This window comes from Perca fluviatilis, chromosome 17 (assembly GCF_010015445.1).
Source record: "Perca fluviatilis chromosome 17, GENO_Pfluv_1.0, whole genome shotgun sequence".
NCBI lineage: Eukaryota > Metazoa > Chordata > Actinopteri > Perciformes > Percidae > Perca > Perca fluviatilis.
In genome coordinates this window covers 26,422,308-26,439,142 of record NC_053128.1, presented here as the reverse complement: position 1 = coordinate 26,439,142, position 16,835 = coordinate 26,422,308, and the positions used below count along the sequence as shown (strand labels likewise).

At 42.3% G+C, this 16,835-nt stretch overlaps 1 protein-coding gene across 1 annotated transcript in view; it reads right to left on the bottom strand.

Moving 5' to 3' along the window:
- Positions 1 to 16,058, bottom strand: part of LOC120545881 (electrogenic sodium bicarbonate cotransporter 1-like) — a 41,610-nt gene extending 25,552 nt beyond the window's left edge. Inside the window, exons 1-6 of the mRNA XM_039780511.1 lie at positions 15,723 to 16,058; positions 10,081 to 10,154; positions 8,964 to 9,140; positions 3,328 to 3,460; positions 1,203 to 1,363; positions 921 to 1,100 (exon numbers count right to left, since the gene is read on the bottom strand). Coding sequence (XP_039636445.1) covers positions 921 to 1,100; positions 1,203 to 1,363; positions 3,328 to 3,460; positions 8,964 to 9,140; positions 10,081 to 10,154; positions 15,723 to 15,739 — 742 coding nt within the window. The 5' untranslated portion in view covers positions 15,740 to 16,058. The remainder of the gene's footprint in view (positions 1 to 920; positions 1,101 to 1,202; positions 1,364 to 3,327; positions 3,461 to 8,963; positions 9,141 to 10,080; positions 10,155 to 15,722) is intronic.
- Positions 16,059 to 16,835: the final 777 nt, after the last annotated feature.

Below are 16,835 nucleotides of genomic sequence, written 5' to 3'. Positions count from 1 at the left end.
TTTTGGCAGGGGAGGGAGACGAGAGTCCAAGAAAAGAAAGGCACCAGGAAAGTACATGAAGAGAGCTAGAAACCTAATTGTGGCAAGGCTTAAGCTTTAGGACTAATGCCAGATGGTCATTCCCTTCAGGCACTCCAGAGAGAGGTAAATTGGGATACATGGGCGTCTTAGCTCTGCTGCTTCTGCATGTCAACAGAAACATGCTTAGGCAGCTATTGGCAAATGAGTGAGAACTTATACCTTGGAACTCAGTTTTATACGGCCCATTTACTGACTGTTAAGGAACAGAGTGTACGACTTAGCTTTCTGTTGCCAAATACATATAAGTACATTAAGTAGATTGGGAGTTCATAAGTGAAGCTATTCTATCTTTGTGTGTCTCTACACTGACTCGCTAGAGTTTGAAGCGCTGAATTAACATCCAGACTTTAACGTAATGGACTGAAAATAGTTCAACTGGGAATCTCCATGCTGCTAGTTCTACATGGGAGTATGTTCCAACTACGCTGCTGTCAGTAGGAGTGCTGTGGCCTCACTTACAGAGGTATCCCATGCTGGCGCTCCTCGTGACCTCGCATGGTTTCTCTGGGTCGTGTGGGTTTAAACAAGGCTCAAGGTGCTGCTCAGGGGGGGTGCGCACTATAACACCCCAGACGCAGGAGGGTCAGAGACAGCATAGACCAAAACAGAAGGAAAAAGAAAGGAAAACAAAGTTGGAAAGGAGGAGCAGAGATAAGAAATGTTAAGTTAAAGTTAAGTGATTAGGAAAAGTAAAATCTACAACAGGAGTTAGTGTTAGGATTTCACATCAGAAATGGGAATTAAAGAGAATAAAAGTGGAATTGTTTGGGATAAGAGGGATTAAAAAAAATATATATAAAAAAAAAAGAATAAAAAAAAAAAAAGAGGTTTCGCATTACCATTCTCCTGGTTGGTAAAGAGCCTACTTGCACTGGAAACACTCTTGCCAATGTCAGCAAGGGAGCGCAAGTTGGACTTCTTGGTCTGGTGACGATGCTTCCGTAGCAGCGTGTACATGACCTTCTCCTTCATGTCCGCCTTCAATTGACCACTCTCAATCTGGCTGTCGGTGATCATCTCTGTTAATTAAAAAGGGATGAGATTGAGGGTCAACAATGAGTCACCCTCAAGTTCTTCAAAACCTTTTACAGCGTGCCGGTATTCTGGTCAAGCCCACTTACCAACAACCTGTGGCAGCGTGGAGGCCTCCAGGTCCAGCATGATGGTGCCCTTCTCGATGCACCCTTTCAGTTCCATCAAGCTGTGTAAGGACAGCGTGGCCACGTGAGGCTTGCTCCAGCGCTCGCCACCCTTCTCCACCTTCTCCTCAAACTTGATCCATCTGGACAGGGGGAGGACAAAAAGACACAGCAGTAGGGTTGAGATGTACTTAGTAGGGATGCACAATAATCGCAATGCTATTAAAATTGCATATATAATTATATAATAATATAATATCCAAATCGCAGGCGGGGCGCAATCTTTGTTAAAAAGGCAAAATATGGTAGTTGTCAAACCATTCTGAATGAAGTATTGTGTTGCTGCAGAGACGTCCCGGCCTACAAATCCTATCTTATAGACTAAAGAAAACATCTTTGTTTGGCACAGATCCTCGCAGAAATCACACTATAAAGACAAAAATCATCATTCCCTCCATTATCGTAAGTCACATGGCAATTTCAGTCAAAATAATTAGATATTTTCCTCATATCGTGCAGCACTAGTACTTATGCTGCATTCCAGGCAACCCGTAACTCGTGTTTTCACAACCTTCTACCGGTGAAAGGGCCAAAATATGTCACCGACTAGAAATCGCTAGTATCAGCTAGCGCGAGCTAACGTCAATGTTAGGTAGCCTAACCTGAACCCTGCCAACGGCACAATGTTTAGCTAGCCAGCTTTGACGTGCCAAATGTCATTATTTTTATCATCAGACGCACAAATCTGCTGTACATAAAACGTAACTAAACCGACTTTCACTCAATCACAGTTCATCAGACCAGAGCCGCAGAAGGGTTTGTCGTGACTTTGCCTTGAACGCTATCAAGTCGACAGTCGTGACTTGAAGTCGTAACTTACGGGCTAAAAATTGTGTCTGGAACGCAGCATTAGAGTAATGGGCTTGTACAATTACGGCTTTGTTCATCATTGCTAGTTAACTTGGTTCTAGTTCTGGTAACTTGTTCCTTAAAAAAAGGCCCAGACAAAAAAAAAAAAATGACTATACACAAACGGGCTCCTGAAAGTAAAAAGAAATAAAATACGGGCTACAAAACAAAAGAAGATAAGATGGGTTCTCTTTTCTTTACAAAACAACTACAGTGTTTTGAATTAGTCACAGTTCACGAGGCAAGGATAGGGGATGCAGTGCAGCGTAGAAATAAAAAATAAATCACTAGACTTGAGAAAATACATGGCATGCTGGACTGGCGACAGTCTTTTGTACCACTTGATGTGAGAAACGAGACTTTTTCACTACCATGGGCGAGCTTAGCCTTGAAGGTAAGACCTGGGACAAGGACAAGGATTCTTTGTAATAATAATGCCTCACATGTCACCCCTACAAAAGAGCCATTCTCCTGAGGCCTGAGGATGGGGTTTCCTCTGGGGATAGAGTATCCCTCTGGCTTTGGTCCATACGCCTGTGACCAGCCGTCTTCACTAGGAGAGGAGCCTGTCCACAGAGACACGGTCCACATCAAGGACTTCATTTATCTTTGCTTTCATGCAACCCCTGCTTTCCCTTCCCAAAAAGATTGCATGACGGGGCCTTTGCCCTACTTGCTAGCCAATCTGTGGCACAACTGTGTATCCCTCAGACCCAGATGAGCCTTTCACTGACTTACTTTCAATTTGATTACAGCTTCCTCTATCACAAAGAAAGAAAAAAAAGAGAAGACAATCATGTCACATGTTGGACTTTACAGAACTAGGTAAAAGCCACTTTGGACATTAACATAGGGAACCATTAAACACCGTTGCATCATGTGCTCCAGAGCCAACTGTAACATTAGGTCTTGTTCTGGCCATGTGGAAGTTTCTGCCTTTTCCTGGTCTTACAGAGGCAGGTACTACAGATCTCAATCAGATAAGAGCAGACTGGGAGTTCACCAGAGTTCGGCCTATTTCCCTACACACACAAAGCACGGGTTGTTCATAAGTGACTGTGTTCACCGGGATTGTGAAGTAAGACATTTTTGACTACACTGCCAATGGCTCTTAAGGTAACAAAAGGAGTGGGGGTGGGTTTGACAGATCGCATGGCTGGCTTAAAAAAAAAGCCATTTGGCCAAGTCAGCGGCTCACCTGGCTGTCTCCGTCCACTCCATCTCCTGGCCGTCCACGGCGAGGAGCTCGTCCAGCTCGGTGAAGAGCTGAGGGGGTGGGGGGCCATCGTCCTCCTCTCCCAGGATAAACCTGATCCTCTCAGCTGGAGAAACTGCGGGGAGAACAAGGGCAAGTTAGGGACCAGCAAATCAATCCTGCCTGACTATATTTGAGGCCCAAGAAACGGTTACTTATACTAGGAGTATATGCGACTGCTGTGCAAGCTTTAAGATGACGGAAAGAGAGAACGTACACAATGAATGCACAATGTGCATGAATTTACCTTCGGTAAGAAATAAGTCTCGCACATTGTTGTACGAGATATAATCTGGCTTTACGCTGCTAAATATTGGGGTTTCATTTCCTCTGCAAATAAGAACTTGAAAGTCAAATAGAGTACATCTCACTGGCAGAGTAATAACAATGAATTGTACAGTCTCAAGGAATAATACAAATCATCAATGACCAACTATTCAGGAAAACAGAAGTCCATGGAAGCCAAGTTATACTGAAATATAAATATATTCACTATTAGACTTCCAAATAACAGCAGGCAGATTAAATAATCAGAGTCCGTCTCCAAATCAAAAGGCGGAGGTGTGTTTTGGGCAAACAAAGATGTACATGTGTAAAAGTAAATGCAGGCATCTTTTCCTGGGTTTGTTTCCTTTGTTTCTGGACATACTGATCAGCAGGGAAGGTAAAAATACAGCCTCTATACAGCATGACAGATACCTGGTGACCTGCTTGAACCCATAAATAAAAAGCACTGGTATTTTAGCTGGAAGGAAAACATTTGAAAACACACCCTGCTAACCCTTTACTTCCTTCTGAGAATGGTGTGCTGAGATCCGTGTGAAAACAAAACTGACTTATGAATATTGATCATTTCCAGTAAATTCTCATCCTCCCCTTCAGGAATTCAAGACATAAAGAGCTAGCTATGAACCCAGGACTTGCTAATAAAGTCCCAATTATACAACAATAAGGAGAGCCCCAATGTTTTAGACCCAGTCTATAATAATAATAATAATAATAATAATAATAATAATAATAATAATAAGTTATCCATTGTAAGAAGAACGATTTATTCTTGTTAACACTTCTAGTAGGGCTGAGCGATTAATCGTTCTCAAATCGAGATTTGAAAGAATGTGATTAGCTAAATTGTGAAGACCGCCATTAAATCGAACGTACAATATTTAGTTTAAAGTTTGGTGTAACGCTCGGTTTAACATTTTTAATTCCTCTTTTTTATTATATATTTTTTTTTCATTAGATAAATGCTGGAATAATACAGATCACACATTGTTTACAGAAATCCTTTATTTAACATGATCATAGAAGGTGCCATATATAGATGTTGCTATTAAAACTGAGGCATATCAGACATTTCAGTTTACAGGAAAGTACTGATATTTTTTAATTGGAATTGTTTTATTATTATATAAATATTCTGCGTTTGTGTTTTAGCCGTTACGCAGTGAATATTGAACATTAGCTACACTTGAGCTAAAATAAATACCTAAATCGAATCGTAACCTCAATATCTGGCAGAAAATAAAAAAATGAAATCGTTCAGCCCTAACTTCTAGGAAAATTATGGAGTGCAAGTGCAAAGTCATGCGACAAAGTGGTAAATCACAAGAGGCTATTTATGCAGCTTTCTCTTAATGTATCCTGTAATTAGGATTCCACAGGTGGATACCTCGACGATGTAACCGTGGCTGTAACCTTTTAATTCCGACACAGCACACCTAAGCTTTATTTAGGATGGTGGTTTGTAAAAATAGCACAGTTGGAACTCTTCTACTGTAGTGAGAAATCTAATGTTAAGCTGAAGGTCAAGATCAGTGTCTTGGAAACACTGGCAACAGTGTGTCCCCATCTTGTGTATCAGCTTTATTATGACACACGCACACTCACACACTCACGCACTCACGCACACGCACACGCACACGTCATCCACCAACGCAAAAACAAAAAGCACAAAACCAAAAACACAAGAGATCTTTCAGGTGGCTTCGGGGCCTTTCTGCTGTCTGGCCGACTGAAAGAACCGGACTTTTACCGCGACACGCGGTGTACACAACACCACCTCTTAAGTCTCACAACTGGTGTTATCAATGAAAACCAGGCCTTTGTTGTGGTCCCACACAACCTTTAAGTGGACAGCCCCACATGGTTTGCCAGAGTCAACAGGATTATGGGGATTTATATGGAGGGAAAAACATCAGAAAATCCAACAAGTGAGGGCTCTGTAGCACTGCGTGTGCGTGTGCGTGTGTGTGTGTGTGTGTGTGTGTGTTGAATTGGGGCTTTTGCCGTCTGGCACATGTCAGCCTGAACGCACACATCAAAGTCTTGGACTATTATCTCTGACAAACCATTCCCACTTCCTTGACATCGTCACACATGCTGCTTTCAGGGATCTCATTATGAAACCTTTCCAAGGCGACATGCCAATTACTCATAGTGGGCTTGTGGTGGAAGCAAACGAGTTATTAGGGACAGTAGAAGGATAAAAGCAAGTTAGCGAGAGGAGACATGCCTCCTCACTAAGTAAAGAGCAAAAATCTAAAATAAAACTCTTGGCGGGGAGGTGGGGGTTTACTGCTCAACAAGAGACAAATGTTTATCCCAACAGCGGTTCTAGCGTCATCATACAGTAGGGTCTGTCCTCTCATTCAACCATACAAGACTATTTACAGCTCAGATGATCTTCTGCAGAGATACCGTAGCATGAGAAAGAAGTAAGAGTCTGTGTCTGGCCATGTTAGAACCATACAACCATAAAATGCTACAGAGGAAAATAAAGGGCATTCATTTAAGAACACAACGATTTGTAAAAATAAAAAAATTAAAAACATTCTTCGCCACTAATGACGAAATAAACAACTTTCACCGCTACCGTTGTGAGTTTTACGACAGTGATAATGCTTAACTGAAGAGTAAATAGCTGTAAAGCTGTTATCAGATAGGGCCTACGACATCTATACAGCTTCTATTGTGCAAAGCTCTTATCATACCATGGCACCTTCCGATGACTAAGCACCCAGGCTGGTTAACACCTGAGCAGGAGACGTAACAAAGGAGGATTACAGCGTCAGAGGATTACTCAAGTGCTCGTCTGCTGCCAGGAGTCTGTGAAGCGACAGCTTAATGTGATGCCGGCACGACTGAGGAAGGTGCGATCGAACCATAGGTGGGGAAACGCATTCCAGGTGCAGAGGACGAAAGAGGCCCAATGTTGTTCTCGTTTGACCGATGCTAAACTAATAAAGTTCCATATAAATGCCTCGGCGTTCTCACCTCATTTACTGATCTGCATCCAATTTGTGAAAAGAGACCTACATGTAACTGAGGTCCTGACTAAATGTTGAGTAAACAATCATATATCACAACACCAGGCGGTATGAACTGCTGAATATAAAAACTGCCCGACGACGAAACGGGCATCCTCATGACACACCTGATGCCTGATATACTCCCATCACACCCTGATCCGTCCCACACAGTTTAACGTACAGTCTAATTTCCCAAATCCATTTAGAAGCATCTACTTAAGATGAGATAGGCGTTATTGATCCCACAATGGGGAAATTCACTTGTCACCGCAGCTCAATGCAGCACAACAAATCACAAAAGTACACAAAAATACTTCTCACTGAGGTTTGATTTTTTTTGTTTTGTCCAAACAATTACACACAAGAGCTGGTTTCTCTGCTAAACCACTGTCTCAGTTTACCTTATAAAAAAAAAAAAAAAAAAAAAAATCACTATTTTGGCATCCATTAGTTTCCTGGTGTATCTGCTGCTCTACAAGATCACCTTATCTTTCTTTCTTTGAAATTTATTTCAAACATGTAAAAGAAAACAGAAAATCAGGTCATTCAGAAAATAGAGATAGATAACATAGATACATCTAAAAAACACTTTTTTTGAACATGTCCAAAAAGGAGTGAGAAGAAGTATACACTTCTTTAATCCCACCCCTTATCTAAGGGTGTTGCTGGAAACTATGCTCCCACTGCCAATTAACTTAGGGATTTCTCTTCTGTACATCTACAGAAAGAGCCCGTTGCGTAATGCGCGCTTGTCCGCACACGTTACCTGAAAAAGCTAAAGCTTCTTTATGGCGTCTTTAAAATTCTTGTGCGAAGCACCTGCTATGGTTGTCACCATTTTTATTTATTTTTTTTACTACAAATTTATTTACTAAATATTTATTTAAACTTGTGATGGTCCACTTCAGATGCCACTGTAATTACCAGCTCAGGAATATCCTATTTGCAGCCTTCAGGTATGTGGCGCTGCCGTTACTGTCCACACATGACACACACACACACACACACACACACACGACACACACACACACACGACACACACACACACACAAGTTGGGAGACAAATCCCTGCCGTTTCCCCATCTCCAACCCACTCTTGAGACCTTAATGGTTACCTCCAACTAGCAGCAAAGCAAACACTCTCCCATTATGCCAGTGTATTCCAGGCTGTGCCATTTGAAGGTGAATTCCAGTTTGGTAATAATTGCAGGTCTTGTAAATACTGTAGCTTTTAACCAGATTGTAAAGTCTGCTATTCTTTTAATTACCCACCCGAGAGGTTTGTGTGATGGTACAGAGCCTTTATCAAAGCTTAGAGATAAAACATAGGAGAGCCCTATACAATTACACGGCTCATTTACTGACAGCTGTTCAATGCTTTCCCACCTGTGTAAAAAAAAGTCTCCTGTTGTACATTCAGGACACATACATGTATGGGTTAGAAGGGACCTATATCTAAAAGACCCTTCTGGTATCAGAATTCCTCCTCGAGAAAAAAATAAAACAATCTTGGGATTAATGATTATGCCACGCTTTGGAGAGACATCTGGTGTGTTTTCCTACAGCAGGAAGAAGACTCCCGAGACTCACAACCATCTTATCTGCTTTGTGTATGTGCATATTGCATCTCTGTCCACATGCATTTAGTGCCGTTGGTAAGATTCTTCTCTACCGCTTCAGTTTTTACCACTTTCTGGACTGGTTCTTACATTGCTCTTCTCTGTCCTAAGGTTGTGTTAGGCTCACTCGTAGCAATGTCCTCAACGAGCTTGGGAAACAACCTCAATATTTTGCCGTTTGTGCTGCCTCTTCTTTTAATTCTTTCTTCCCATCTACCCGTTTTCTTCTGATAATCCTCTCTCACAAATCCCACAAAGTACTGTTAATCATTGAGGTGGCAGATAATACTCCTCTTGTATTTACTTTACACACTTTAAGCCAATGCGGTGTCATTTTCAGATTAGTATTCACTGTATTCCCAATTCCCTTGCTGCACTAATTCGGTTGAGTGTAGGTTTCTGTCTGGGGATTTTTTTTTTTTTTTTTTTAGCTTTCTTGGCCGCCCCCCCGCCGCCCTACCTCCTTAACTACAGAAGCACTGATATCCTGTAGGCTGTGATTTACTGTGAGTGCTGCTGGACTTCCCCCAACTGAGCAAACCAACATCTAAAGAGCGATAAAGCCATTACTGATGTGGAAAATTTGGTTCTGCACATTGGATGTTGTTGTTTTTTTTTTTTTTGTTTGTTTTTTTAAATCACAACTCACTGAGAGGCTTGAGGATGCTTGCAGGGAATTCGTCTGCGTTCTCCCCGTCCGACTTGTATCCTTCTGAACTGTGTTCCGCTCGTTCCCGCTTCTCCTTGTGGCCAGACTTGCGTCTGTGGCGTCTCCTGCGGTGGTAGCTCTTGGGGACATGCACACCAATGTACACAGTGTGGTGACCTGCCACAAAACACAATGGGAAGGAATGCAGGTCAGATTAAACTCAAAAGTTACTAGTAAATCACATCAATCCTGAATGCCGGTATCACCACTGGGTTGCGGTGTGACATTTTTTGCTTATGACAAGGCTACTTTGACACATTGGGTTGTTTTTTTTTGGATCGTGCTGATGTTTAAACAGTGACATTGGATGGTTTGTTGCTTATTTCACAGTCACAAAGAGATACTGTCAGTCAGTCAAACTGCAAAATCAAATAAATGCCAACTACTTCCTACACAGCAAGTCATACAGGAAATGATGACTTTAATGTCTCCAGGAAGTAATTAAGAGAGACAGAGAGGTGGAGAGAAAACTACTTCACTAACTTAGCGTGGAAGCAACAGTGTATTTTTCCATTCCATACACATATCTTGTGGGTTTTTAATGATATCTGTTACACCCAACGGTGGTCAGTCTTGCTTCCTTGTAGAAACTAAAGACCACCTAAGGCACAAACTAAACAACGCACTTCCACCACATTCCCATGCAGGGGAAGCAAAAGGGTCTTGCAAGTGCTACTGAATACACACAAACCACTTGACATTATGCCAAAAGCTCTGACGTGGTTCTTTGTGTGCGCACACTTAAGCGCTGGTTTTTGAAACATGTGAATGTCTCAGCAAACGCACATGGGCGTCTCAAGATAAAATTATTTTGTGGCTTCAGCCGACGGCCCGCGCTGGACAGGATTGGAGCACTTGAAGAAACATCTTCCTGTTCAGAAATGTCAAGCTAAAGTGGAAATTATTCACGTTATATAATACATCAAATTATGCGCTGGTACTACAGGAAATACTTCAGTTTTCACCGGCACGGTACAGTATGTGTTGAAAAGACATGGACAAGAAAGCTTACAGTATGTCAGCTTGATAATGTGCTGGTATTCATCACTGATCTTACCTTCCACTTCCCCTTCATCGCAGACATGTTTGACAAAGGACGCTCCTCTGTCCAAGACGGCCTCATCCTCCACTCTACAAGGCAAAAGAGAAAACACACATTCAATATAGATCACCACATATGGCAGCGTTAAATATCCTTGCAACCAAATGAGTTTACCAAATCATTCCGTCCCAATTTCTGTCAGGCTTTCTTCCCCATTATTGAAACACTAACATACAATTAAAATTAAATTAACAAATGACAACCAAATCAAAAAAACGGTTTAAGCAGTGCCATTTTTAGCCCTCGGGCCAATAACTAAATGTCGTGTTTTTATTCAAATCACACTTTTATGGCCAATAGAGTCAAATTCTGGTTAGAACGAAACCCAATTCTTATATTGACTCTTGTTCAGCATCTTCTTATTCAGTTATAACTAATGCTGCTGAATGTTAGCCAGAGAAGCCATTTCTCGCTCTTTGCACCAAGTCAACCTCTGTTATCACAACAAAACAAGACAAACCACATGTTACAGTTAGAGCAATATCGAGACAAGTCTGGACTTCACCTCCACACTCACATAAATGTGAGCGGAATGATTTGAAAACATTATGAATAACTCCATAACAAGGCTTTAAAGAGGAGTTCACCTGGCAAGCTTTGAAGTGCATTAGCATTTCTGATCACCCACATGACCAAAATGTCACCTATCTATCCATGGCATCCACCAACAATGCTGCACACAACATTAATACATTTTTTTATACTGCTCCTTTTCCTCAGTGAGTGGATGTATACATTTAAAATATCACACCACTTTTATCACAGTAAGACCTCGATAATCAGTCGATAGGAATGACAGTCATACTGGACTTTCTAGTGCCAGTCAGGAACTTCTTGGTAGGCTACATCACATTGAGTTTCCTTTGTCACCAAGTGTCAACCTTCCTGGAGGGTTGGAAGGAATGTGGCTCCTCCAGTCCAGCAAAGTGTGGACTAATCCAGTGAAGGAAAGGTGGTTTTGGAAAACCATAAATCGCAGAATACCCTTTTAGCCAAAACTGCTGCAAAAAAGGAAACAATAGACCAGCTTGTAATAGGGCTGGGCGATATATCGATATAAACAAATATATCGATATATTTTTAAATGAGATATGGAATTAGACCATATCGCATATAGTTCAAATGTGATCCTTGCTCCCATAGATATGTCGCCGTGAGGTTCTAAACATACGTCAAAACCCGCCGCCATCTTGGAACAGGGGTCCGAAGCATTCAGATCAACGCTAAAGATGCCGGACTTTTTAACGGCTTAATTATGTTCGATAGAGGAAATGAAAACAACAAACCGCAATGGATAACATTTAACAGGTGACAATGTGTTTTATGATTATATATGCCGCCTTCGACCAGCAATCTGAGCTCCGGCGGCGCGGAAGGGAGAGCCCCGTGGCCGGCGCAGCGTCTCTTCCCCGGGCAAAAACAGCAGCCTGCCGCTGCTGCGCGGTCCCCGCTGATCCAGATCGGACCAGCCAAAGACAAAGTGGTGATCGGTAGGATCTTACACGTAGTCCAGGACGAACTGTATGTCGATATCCGGCGGAAAGTTCCACTAAGTTTGCCGGCGGCAGGCGGACTGAAAGAAGCTACAGCGGGCAGCGACGACTCTGCGGCTGCAGGATCTGGAGCTCAGTGCCCGTTAAAATTACATGTAACGCTTAAATACATACAGAAATAAATAGTGGAGGAATGAGCCTGGACATTTCAGTCTGTTTAAACTTCACCTTGAAGCAGAAACTCTTAGTTCAGAAGGGTGAAGTTTCCGTTTGAACTCAGATCTGTGAACCGATCATAATAAATATTCTTTGTATTAACACATTAATTAGTTTCTTTGTTTTGTAGTCGATAGTTCATCTTTTAGTTTACTTAAGTGGAAGCAGTATCAAGTGGAAGAATGGGACTATAACCTAGGCTTACAGGCATGAGGCATTACATTTTGAACAAAGTAGATTATATTAATATCAAAAGCTTAATTGACCTTTGGAACGAATCACAAATAGCCTATGGAGCTTTGATTTCAAAAAGTTACTCCTGTTATACAGTATTTAGGTTTACATTTTATTGTTATTTGTACAGCTGAGCATTTAATCATGAACCAGGTGAAGAAACCGGTTTATTATTTATTTGATTTTGCAACTGTTTCTATGAAACTACTTGTGACATGTCATATTTGATTTGGGCTTTGACTTAACATTTGCTCTCAATTCGTGGAAAAAAATATCGGGATATATATCCGTATATCGATATTCAGCGCAAAATATATCGGGATATGACTTTTGGTCCATATCGCCCAGCCCTAGCTTGTAAGTACAAAAAGTAAAGAAAACTGAGGCTAATATTTCATTAAATAAGGAGTAAGTTTCTACTCGAGTCTCATTTTTTATGAGATGCCTCATCTCAAGACACAGACAGTTTCTATCTCTAAGTCAATCCATTCCTTCAAACTCTTCTGGGACTACATAAGCGTGTCCGTGTCAAATTAGGAATTCATCTGCCGCTGCTAATCTGACCAAGTGCTTTATGAGAATAGTTTTGTTGGACAAAAAAAAAAAAAAAAAAAAAAAATTTGATTTGGGATGTGTATCAAGAATGTAAATAAACATATGAACAGTTTCCATTTGCCACTAAACAATCACCAACTGGGGATGCCAATTAAAAAAAAATATATAAAAAAAATGTGGGGATGGGAGCAGTGCACATAAACCACTAAACAAACAAAGTCAGGAAGGATACAACTTGTTCCTCAGATTGCACCGCGAGCTCATCTGGATTCCCCTGTGGATATGGTATCTGTCCTCGAGAGATTATAGAAGGCTGATTGCAGACGTCATGTTGATACACTAGCTCCGAGATCAAACAAGTGATGAGGGGTGGCCGGGCTCGCTGCCAACTTTACAAGGTATAATACAGTGATTAGCCTCTTTACCCTCCTTTTGTTGCCCATTGTTGCTCACAAAAAAAGACGGGTCAAGTTCCCACACGGCACTGTGTGGAGAGATTGGACATGGCTCCAGATTTCTGTGTGCACTCCTTCAGGACAGAACGTACATACAATACCTCCCGCTCCAGAGAATTCCTTTTGCGAAGAACTTGTACTTAACCGGTAATTGGTACAGCCTTAATTGGCACTGATAATGCGGTCAGTGAATGGAGGGGTTAACGCATTCAAAACTGGTGGAGCTATTTTAATTCCTTCTTGCACAAAAATTGTACATACACAGGAATTCCAGGAACACAGCTTAGTCTTATTGCATTTGCTTAATGCAACAGGTAGTTGGCGATGCCGCGTGTGTGTGTGTCTGTGTGTGTGTTTATATAGAGACAGGTCATGTAACATAGTGAAAAGCGTTGGCCACACAAGAGAGCAAAGGAAGCTCATATTGCAGGTTTACTGCTGGCTATAGCCCGTCTATGGAGCCACTTTAATCACTCCTTACTGAGGTCTCCGACAGGAAGACCCTCAAGATGAGAAACATACCACAGGTGGTACACAGACATGCAGAAGGAGAGTTCAAGCATTCCCTTCAGCATTAGACCGGCGTGTAAAGAGGGAATGAAATGAAGGAAAAGAAAAACCGAAAGAATGAGGCGATGTTAAGAGCTGCGAGGTGAAGACTCTTAAATCTACTCAACATTTGAGCCTAAAGACTTCATCTCAAGTTGATATGATGTAGCAGGAAACAAAACTGAGGCTTAATGCATATCTCGTCTACGGGTATGAAACCAGATAAGAGCCTATGTCTCCTCATTTACGTCATTGTAAAAACAGGAAATCTACTCGATCTTTTTTTCCCATTTCCTGCGACGACTGCCTCTGCCTGATTAATAAAGAAAGAATAATCAAGAAGCTGGAAGACCGATCAGAGCAACCAGCTGCGTTCATCTCGCAACTTCTCACTTTGCCTCTGTTCTTGGTGACCTCGTAGGCCGGATAAACCTGCCGGTGCGTGAGGAGCCGGGGATCAGCTGCTCGGGATCAAGGATCATCCCCATATCTTTACAGAGTGACGCACCCAATCCCACCAGTCAGCTTCACCATCAGGGTAGGTGCCCCCAGCACACACACACACACACACACACACACACACACACACACACACACACACACACACACACACACACACACACACACACACACACACACACACACACACACACACACACACACACACACAATTAAGCGATGATTTAGGAGCATACTCACACTCCACCCAAAAGTAAACCCTTGAGTGTCAAATGCTCAAAAATCAGAGGGCTTGATAGGTGGCTGTAAAAACATTTTTTGTCACTTCTGACACAAAGACAAGAGGCAGCGGGCAGCACGAATGCAAATAAGTTTAGATGTTAGAATGCCCCACATCGGAGTAGCTAAGAAGGTATGTTTGCAGTGTTGTGCCTGACTAATGACTTCTATGGAACATTAAAAAAATAAAAAATAAGGTTGTGGCAGTAGCTTATACACCAAAGTGTCTGATATCGCAGTAAGTAGAGGTGACAAAGGACACGCCTGAGCCATGTGTACGCAGGTGATTATGTACCTTTTATGCAAATATCACTAACTGTAGTAAACTCCCCACTTCTCAGGTTCGCCTTGACTTTTGGAATTTCCTCAATTGAATGGATGGATATCTAATTGCACAAAACGTCGTTGAGCAGAGCACAAAAGGAGGATTTCACATTCCAGTTGGATGGAACAATATAAAGGTCAACAGATTTCACAATCTCGACAAAATGACAGAGGAATGAGGAATCAACTTTGGCGTTGAACCCACACGTTTAGTCTCTTCACCCCTTGCTACTTGGGGAGGGGGTGTTACACTAGTAAATAGTTACACTTCCGAGGAACTGTGCCCCGCATGGGAAAATATATTCTCAGCAGATCAGGATGACGCTGTAAAACGTATAGCTAACTCACAGCGGCTGCAGGTGAGGTTTTTTCAAACAGCTGACGAACTCCATGCCATAAAAAGTGTTTGCAGACCATTGCAGACTCAGAAGGCCGTTTCCGTGTTTGATAGTAACCTTCGAGTCGGATTTGTTGCGGCTCTGGCACTTGCGTCATTGCGCAACGTGGACGCACTCTCTGGCCCGCGCCGAATATATGTGAATATGAATATGTCCAGTCAGCTCACAGGCCACATGGTGGTCTGCGCGGCATACACACAGCTAAATTCATAAAGTCGCACTGGAGACAGGCAACTCGCCACCACTTGGCCTGCGCACCCCGAGTCTCTCTAATTGAAAGGGACAGCTTCTTGGAAAACCGATTACAGGCAGTTCATAGCCACAGCGGCGAGGCAACAGTGGCTTACCCAGCCAGATGGTGGACTATTAGGAATGTCAAAACTTGAGAAGTAGCCTCATCAATAGACCACTGGAGTTCTACTAAAAGGCATGGCACCAGATGAGCCACTGAAAGTTCACATTTACGCACAGAAAATCACCTAACATGAATGCGTCTCGGTTTCATATTAGCTGGTGAGTGATGACCAGACACCTATGTGCCACACTTTCACACCTGGCCAGGAAATGGACTTGCAAGCTACAAGGTACAACCAGCATGGTTACAGACAAAACAAGGAGAAAGCCCATAAACTTACTTCTTTTCGGTACTCATGGTGACAAACTTCGCCTTTAAAAGATGATCAGTCTGGCATCCAGGAGTCGTTCGCCCGTCGCTCTTGTAGTCAGTGTTTTGAAATGGTCACCTGCGCAAGATGTGGCGCTTTTCAAAGTGGATACAAGTGAAGCAGCCGAGGGGAGGCTGGAATGGTTTCTTCGACTCTACAACTCGGATTGGACACGTCACGCGGTCCTCACATCGTGATGGACTTGTTCAGGTCGTTCGTGCCCAGATGACATCTTGAAGTAAATGCTGGTTTTGGGTCTCGCTTGGAGCCGTGTGGAGAGACTCTGTGAGCGCAGCGTGTCTTTTTCCATATTTAAAGTGCCTCCTCCTGCGTGACGCCACCGGGTGGGAGGAGGAGTGGGGGGTCAGAAAGTCGCTCTTGGGTGGCGCACCAAAACACTTGAACTTGACAAATTGTTTCCCTGTTGTCCATATCGCATCTAAAAAGAGGCGAATTACATTTCACCGGATCTATCTAAATCATCGGAAATAAATCAAAAACAAAGTTCGAAGCACCTTTTTGTTTTTGCATTTGGTTGGAAAATTCTACAGAATTTGAAAAGCTTAGGAGCAGTTCATTTGTAAAAATTACTTCTACAAAGAGGACACTTTAAATCCAGCTGCGTATGAATAAATGCAGAGCGTGTGTATTCATTTTGTACCTTTGTCTCACACACGCACAAATATTAACTGAACCAAAACTAGTCAGGGCTGGTTTTAAACTAAAAAGTAAGAGCTACATCTTGCTATGCATTCTGATCTCTGAACATTATATATAGTATATATTATAAAGGCGCTATAAGAGAAAATGAAGGCACCTATTCCAGGTCGCTGTGATCAAATCCCATTGGAGCTACCGGTAGGAAAGTTGAGCAGTAAATAGCCGACTGGACTGCTGTGTGGACTGGCGACATCTTCTGGAAGAGTTGTAAGACTGAGACTGAGCCATGAAGACCAGTTATAACATGAACTCGTAATGTATAATAATAACTGGATCTCTGGTTTTAGCTAAAAACATTTATAATGTTCATTCCCAATACTTTTTACACCAGCTACAATGGTACCTACTAGACCATGGATCTTC